Source organism: Tenrec ecaudatus, chromosome 1, assembly GCF_050624435.1.
Source record: "Tenrec ecaudatus isolate mTenEca1 chromosome 1, mTenEca1.hap1, whole genome shotgun sequence".
NCBI lineage: Eukaryota > Metazoa > Chordata > Mammalia > Afrosoricida > Tenrecidae > Tenrec > Tenrec ecaudatus.
Window position 1 is genome coordinate 21,797,225 of NC_134530.1, and position 7,986 is coordinate 21,805,210.

Here is a 7,986-nt window from a genome sequence, read left to right on the forward strand (position 1 = left end):
GGGGCAGGGAATGTATGGATGTGCTTTATACAATTGATGTATGTATATGTATGGATTGTGATAAGAGTTGTATGAGTCCCTAATAAAATGTAAAAAAAGAAAAGAGGAGAGAAAAAAGAAAATGATTAGGGCATAGACTGTACAGATGTGCTTTATACAATTGATGCATGTATATGTATGAACTGTGATAAGAATTGTATGAGCCCCAATAAATTGTTAAAAAAAATTGGGAGCTGTTAACATGATGATTAAGAAGAAAGGAAACAGGGAGGAAGAGCGAACCCTTGCGAAGAGGAGATAGGGTTTCACATACAAGATGCATCACACATTCGGCACCCTGATACCTATTTTACAGATGAGAAGACTGAGGCATCCTCACCCACCAGCTCTCTTGTCACAAGAGGAACTTCAGGAACGAGGGGGAGAAAGTTTGCCGAGAAAGGTCTTGCTCATGGCGTTCTTCAGCTCCTTGTTCCTGAGACTGAAGATGATGGGGCTGAGGAAGGGCGTGAGGACTGTGTAGGTGGTGCCCATGAGGGTGTCCCCTTCCAGAGACTGGGGGCCCTTGGGTTTGAGGTAGATGACAGAAGCGAAGCCATAGTGCACGACCACCACAATCAGGTGGGACGCACACGTGGAGAAGGCTTTGTGCCGACCCTCGGCAGAGGGGATTTTCAAGATGGTGGCCACGATGAAGGCGTAGGAGAGGAGGATGAGGAGAAGGCAGCCCAGCAGGGCTGTGATGCACACCAGGCCCACGCCCTTGGCCACAATGAAGACATTGTCCCCACAGGCCAACTTCACAAGGGGCGGCACATGGCAGAAGAAATGCTGGACCTCATTGGGTCCACAGAAGGTGAGGTTGAAGATGGCCGTGGTCACCACCATCCCCATGATGGCGCCCCCAATCCAGGACCAGGTCACCAGGTGGGCACAGCCCTGGGGACTCATGAGGACGTTGTAGCGCAGCGGGTGGCAGATGGCCACATAGCGGTCATAGCCCATGACGGTGAGCAGGAAGGAGTGGGTGAAGCCAAATGTGAAGGAGAAGAACATTTGGCCGGCACAGGCTGCGAGGGCAATGACAGAATGGGTGGACAGTAGGTCGACCAGCATGCGGGGGATGATGGCGAAGGTGTAGAGGATCTCGGAGATGGAGAGGGCACACAGGAAGAGGTACATGGGCGTGTGGAGGCTGCGCTCGCTCCAGATGGTGGCCATGATGAGCAGGTTCCCCAGCAGCGTGAACAGGTACATCAGCAGGAACAGCAGGAAAAGAACGGGAAGGAGTTGCTGGGGGAAGTGGGAGAAGCCGATGAGGATGAATTCAGACACCGTGCTGTGATTCTGACCAGACATGGAGGCTGCATCTGACAAGATCCAAAACAGAATAAAAAGCAGTAGTCAAAATAAAGGCATCAGTTGGGGTTCCTGAGTGACGCAAATGGTTAAGTGCTCCACTACAAACAGACGGGTTGGTAGTTTGAACTACCCAGAGGCACCTTAGGAGGAGGACCTAAGAAGAAAGACTTGGTAATCTATTCCCAAAGGGTCACAGCCAATGAAATTCTCATGGGAGAGAATTCTGCTCCACAGCACCCCAGGGGTCACCATGGATTGGAAGCACTTGGATGGCGACTGATTGAGACCTAGATTAAACAATTGGAGAGTGCTGTACTTTTAGATTACTTGCTTAATATTCCGGCTCTCAGTTCCCTTAATTGTAAAATTAAGTAGATAATAATGACTCCTACAACTACATGTTGAGATACAATTAGATCAATATGTAAATATTTTGGCTAGAGTCTGCCTAATATTTGCATTTTATTAGTGGTTAAAAAATAAACAATGGGTCCTTTTTGGGGAATTATTAGAGACAGGTATAGATGAGTAGGGTCAGGTCTCTTTAATCGTGTGTTTGTTCTAGAAAATACAGATTTTGACCTTGGAAGTTAAGAAAATATATTGAGAGTCTTTGTCTTTTTAATCGATTACTTAGCCTGTCTGCATTTATGGTGGTACAGCTTTCTTGGTACTGCTCTGTGCCGTCTTGTTGCATGTTTTTCATTTATTACTCTACAGGTACTGAAATAAGAGGACATATACCTGGCAAATATGATCCAAATAATATGAAAGCTTAGCCATCCGTCTCAAGAACAGATAAAAGGGAGTTTGAAGAAGCAATGATAATTTTAATATCTCTGGCATGTGCCACTCAGGGCTGGGCTTTCTACTCCCATAGGCAGATACGGTCTTGAAAATGCACAGGGGCCAGTAGGAGTTGGCAATGACTCAATGGCAGCGAGTTTGGATCCATTTGGGAATGCCACTCACAGAACGAGGATTCCCTCAGGGCCTGGCTGGTTCCTAGTGTGGACATAAGACTAAACCTAGGTTATCATGACCCAGAATGAAAGGAAACTTCCGTCAAGTAAAGGGGTCTCGTTGAAAAAGATTCAGAAATGAGATCGAAAAGACAGTACAACTTGAGCATCAGAAAGAATAGTCATTAATTGTATAATTATGCTTGATCTAACGGAATTATGAATTGTCATAAGATCTGTAAGAGCTCCCAATAAAAAAGAATTTTTTAAAAAGAATAGTCATTGTATAGAGAATAGAGGTCAAACCGTTCGCATCATCAATGCATTTTAAAATAATAATAATTAACCCACCACATGTTGATATAAATTACATACTCGTGTGTCTGAGACGGTAACTGCACTTTACAGGACAACAGGCAATGAGAACAATGCCCTTGCCCTGAGTTTTCTCAGCTGCCTCTAATGACTGGCTTCGCAGAAGACAGCTCAAGGCCTGTCTGTGCTTCTGCAATGTGCGGTTCTTCCAGTTGACCTATATGAAGGAAGTATATCTTCCTACAGATGGGAGGGACTGATCCTGCAATAGCCTTTCTTCCCCCCATGATAATATCAACGCAATCTCATCCACACGCCCAGTCAAACCAACTGTGAATTGGATCAAGGAACGTCCTAAAATCCCTTCAGAAGATTAAAGTCGGTGGAAAAGGAACTTTGCAAAAAGGGCATCAACGGGAGCATCGTCTCCTCCTAGGCCCTGGGGGGGGGGCGGGGAGGAGGGCATGGCAGGACCACAATCGTTCTTAATGAATTGGAAGCTGGTGTTAGAAACAGACCTAGATAAACAAGTGGCCATCTAGCTGAGAAGCATCAAAGCACACATGGAAGAAGCACACCAGCCTGTCTGACCATGAGGTGTAGAAGGGACCAGATAACAGACATCAAAGAACTAAAAACCATATCAGTGGGTGCCCACCTTCCTGATACGATCAATGAAGGCAAATGTGGTGGAGAAAGCTGATGATGCCCGGCTATCAAAAGATACAGCGTCTGGGGTCTTAAAGGTTTGAAGATAACAATTGGCCATCTATTTCATAAGCAACAAAGCCCACGTGGAAGAAGCACACCAGTCTGTGTGACCACGAGCTGTCAAAGTGACCAGGTATCAAGCACCAAGGAATAAAAAATCATATCATTGAAAATGTGGGTGAGTGCATAGTGGAGACTCAAAGCCCATCTGTAGCCAACCGGACACCCCCTTACTGAAGGGTTGTGGGGAGGAGATGAACCAGGCAGGGTGCAGGGTAGCAACGATGAAACATGTAACTTTCCTCTGGTTCTTAAATGCTTCCTCCCCCCACACTATCATGATCCCAATTCTATCTTACAAATCTGGCTGGACCAGAGAATGTACATTGGTACAGATAGCAACTGAAAACACAGTGAATCCAGGACAGATGACTCCTCCAGGACCAGTGGTGAGAGTGGCGATGCCGGAGGGTGGAGAGAATGTGGAGTAGAAAGGGGGAACTGATTACAAGGATCTCTGTATTGTCTCCTCCCTGGGGGATGGACAGCAGAGAAGAGGGTGGGGGGAGACATCAGACAGTGTAAAATGTGACAAAACAATAACAATTTATGAATGATGAAGGGTTCATGAGGTAGGGGGGAGTGGGGAGGGAGGGGGGAAATGAGCAGCTGATATTAAGGGCTCAAGTAGAAGGCAAATATTTTGACAATGATGATGGCAACAAATGTACATATGTTCTTGACACAATGGATGGATGTATGGATTGTGATAAGAATTGTACGAGCCCCAATAAAATGATTTTTTTAAAAACCAGACCTAGAAACCAACCGAAATCGATTGCCATCGCAGAAAGTGTGCCTACACGATTTGCATCCCGTAAATGAAAACAAGTGGCTCCACAAACCCAGGAGGGAAGGTGGGCTGCTTACTGGTATGTGGTGGGACCCGTGATCACAGGTTACATGGAGTGCGTGCAGCTGCCTCACATCGTAGGCAAAGGCACGCAGGGGAACTCAAGGCACGGACAGGAAAGACAAGATGCTCAGGTGCACAGTCGAGAATAGAAGGAGAATCTCTGTGGTCCAAGGATGGAGACAATGTGTGGGGCCCGCTCCGCCCCCTCCCCACAGCAGCAATGGGAAGGTGATTTTGAAAAACAAGTAAAAGACTTCTACACCAAAAGGAACAGACTTCTGAGTTTGCCAAAGGGGTGGAGGTCAAGGGAGGGGGCGAAGGGGGGAACTGGGGTGTTGACGGTATTCACGTGGATGAAATAGAAGACAGGAATCCACAAGAGTGGGAAGAGGGGGTGGGGACCTGCCTTCAATACCAGATGGCCCCATCAATCCTACTCTCAACTCATGGTCTGTGACCCCCAACAGGATCCTCACCAACTCTAGTATTCGATTCCCCTCCCTCACCCCTTTTCCAGATTCAACTGGAACTTGAACTTGGACAAATTTACTCCTGGAATCCTACACAGGGTGTGGGTGAGGGGTAAGCTATTGAGGGCGAGGGGGCATATTGATGAATGGTTTAAACTGTTGAATACAAAGTTGACGATCTGAAATGCAACCCCCCAACCTAATTTATAATAAAATAAGTAAAGGCACACCTTTGATGGATTTTTTTGGAAAGACATGGAAACTTCAACAGTAAGGAATTCTGTTTAGCAAGGAACAATCTGGATAGCATCAACAGACAGGTGGTAAGACACGGAGACTATTGCCCCAGGCTCTCCTCAATGCCCCTTGCCCCTTACCCCTTGTTGGCTGCCTGTTGGCTTCTCTCCTCTGGCTTCCAGGCAGAATTACCCAGAGTCATTCAGGCAGGGTTCCAACCCCAGCTCCCACAGTGTCTCTTTGGAGAAAGAAGGTCCCAGCTCTCGGTCACTATACAATGGGAGTGACCAGTGGCTTCTGAGAGTCTAGGAGGATTCAGAAATGAGACATGCAAGAGCAGAGCCCAGGGTTCCCCAATACATGCAGCCGTACTGTTTTTGAGATTGTTTTTTTATCTCCTGCCCTGGTTTGTTTGCAAACCTCTAGGCCAAAGCCAACCCACATGTTGCCCTCAGTTTTGACCTGTGGTGGCCCCTGTGTTACCGAATAGGGCTGTTTCTGAAGATTTTCTGGGCTGTGCTCTCTAGAGATGTGTGTTGCCAGGCCATTCTTTCTCGGAACCACCAGATGGGTTCAAACGCCCCACCTTTAGGATAGTAGTTAAGCCCAAATCATTCACACCACCCAGGGACCTGCCTTCAATACCAGATGGCACCATCGGTCTTACTCTCTACTCATAGTCTGTGACCCCAACAGGATGCTCACTGTCTCTAGTATTAGATGACACCCCCCCCCAACCCTTTTCCAGCTTCACTGGAACTTGAACTTGGACACCCTGACTCCTGGGATCCTACACAGAAACCCCCATCTCCTTTGACCTTAAGATACATAAACTATTTCAGCTGACACCCCGTTTGTGTTTTGTTTTTTTCTTTGTGTGTGTGTTTAAGTAGTTTTATTGACATATACTTCGCATATCATAAGTTTCATCACTTCAATCAAGTTCAGAACATTTTCTTCTGCTACTCATTGCTGTTAGCTCCTCGGCCCGCCCCGCCCCTTCCCCACATATCCTCTCTTGCCATGCCCCTAGGTAATTATCAATCCAGCAACTGTCTCTATAGCTCTACCTATCCTAGCTTTCAAATACAGAAAATCACACAAAAACACATACAGGAAACAAGCAACAACAACAATGACTAGACAAAACATAGAGTGCCTTAATGGAAAAGAAAGCAGAAAATACTAAAAATAGAAACAATTTAAAAATAGTTCAAAAGGGAGATCAAATGATAAGGTATTACATTTTCAACGTAACCACATCTGCTATACTCGACTGCACCGCGCTCTGTGTCCGATAGCAAAGCTTTGGACATCTTTGGACAATGGTCAGAGGCATTCACTGGAGATTGATTCCTGTGTGGTCTCACAAGTTGATTTGACTTCCCCTGATGCGCAGTTTTAATAGACACCTGCATCCAAGTGTTCTAAGCTAGCGTTCTGTATGTGCTCTGCTTCTTCTGAGAAGCTTAAGTTATAAATACTACATATCTCTAGCTTACCTTTTAGAGAAGCCTGTTGGAGCAACAAGTAAGCACTTGGCTGCTAACTCAAGAGTCGGGGGTTAGAAGGCACCCAGGGACTCTGCAGGAGAAAGATATGACAGCCTGCTTCTGTAAAGTGTGTTGTTGTTGTTAGGTGCCATCAAACCTGCTCTGGCCCATAGCAACCATGTGCACAACAGACCGAAACACTGCCTGGTCCTGCACCGTCCTCACAATTGTTCCTATGCTTGAGTCCATGGTTGCAGCCACTGTGTCGGTCCATCTTGTTAAAGCCTTTCCTCTTTTCCGCTGCCCCTCCATTTTACCAACCATGATGCCCTTCTCCAGGGACTGGTCTCTGCAGCCAATGCTGGAAACTCGATGGGACCATTCAACCCTGTCCTATAGCATCTCTATGAGTCGGATTCAACTCACAAGCATACAACAGCCATCTTCACTATTGCCTGGATGGATAACATGTTAAAATTCATGACCATCAGCAACGTCCATGTACAGAAAAATATGTTTTCTTAAGTGCTTTATACGATTTTAATTTTTTCCTGTTTTCCTGAGCCTGCCTTTGCTGGCAGACGTGCCTTTCCCAATGACCGGCTCTCTACACCAAGTCAAACTCCAGTTCCACCATCGTTCATTTGCTTCTCCACCTTTTCCTTCTCCTTCAGCACTACCAACCGCTCCACACAGTTCCCCCAAGAGAAGTGGACCCAACTTCTGCCTCTCCCCAGAACCCTCTTTCGCCTCCCATTTCCTGGTCGGTGGAGTAGCCAAACCTCTTGGGGCTGAGTTCTCTATCTCCTCACAGATAGGTAGACCGAATTCAGCTCAATGTGGCCTCCAGCTTAGCCTCTAGGAGGATCAATAAAACACAGATGATGAGCAAACATCACCTGCCTTTCCACCATGAGCTGAGAGGTTGGCGGTTTGAACCCTTCCCAGAGATACTGAACCAACCCGGCTATCTGCTTCCAAAGGGTTACACTGAGAGAACTCGATGGAGTGAAGTTCTTCTCTGCACAGTAAGGTCACCATGTGTCGCATGCAGATAGTGGACACCTGTCCTTCCCCGCCAGTACCCCCAGGACGACACTCCAGTCTTCAAACCTGTAGGTGCCACCCTACAACCCTCCAATTCTGTTCAACATTCACGAGTCACTGGGTAGCACAGTGAAACACCCAACTCAAAAGGCTGGTGGTGAGAACCCACCCCAGTGTGCCCCAGGAGCAAGGCATGGTGATCTGGACCCTATGGTATTCAGCTCCCCTCACCATGAGTCCGAATCACCTCCAGAGCCTCGGGTTTGGCTGTGGGTTTCTACCCTTCTGTTTTGGTCCCCTCCCATAGAGCAGGAAGAGCAGGAAAACCTCACCTGTTTGATGCTCCGGGATGCCCGCAGGAATAGAGGGCAGAGCTGGGAGGCCCTGATGCTGGTGCTTTTCTGCCTTGTCCCTGTGGTGGCCTCCCCAGCTGGCTATTCCCAGGGGCCTCTCCACAAAGGCAGCCTGGAAGC

At 47.2% G+C, this 7,986-nt stretch overlaps 1 protein-coding gene across 1 annotated transcript; it reads right to left on the reverse strand.

The window, feature by feature from the left end:
* Window positions 1-408: 408 nt before the first annotated feature.
* Window positions 409-1,359, reverse strand: LOC142432470 (olfactory receptor 10H1-like). Its single transcript, XM_075537715.1, has one exon. The coding sequence runs from the start codon at window positions 1,357-1,359 to the stop codon at window positions 409-411; it is 951 nt and encodes a 316-aa protein (XP_075393830.1).
* Between the last annotated feature and the right edge of the window lie 6,627 nt (window positions 1,360-7,986).

What these genes read in the sequence shown, in the direction of transcription:
- LOC142432470 (XM_075537715.1), bottom strand. Translation starts at nt 1,359, where the DNA reads ATGTCTGGTCAGAATCACAGCACGGTGTCTGAATTCATCCTCATCGGC.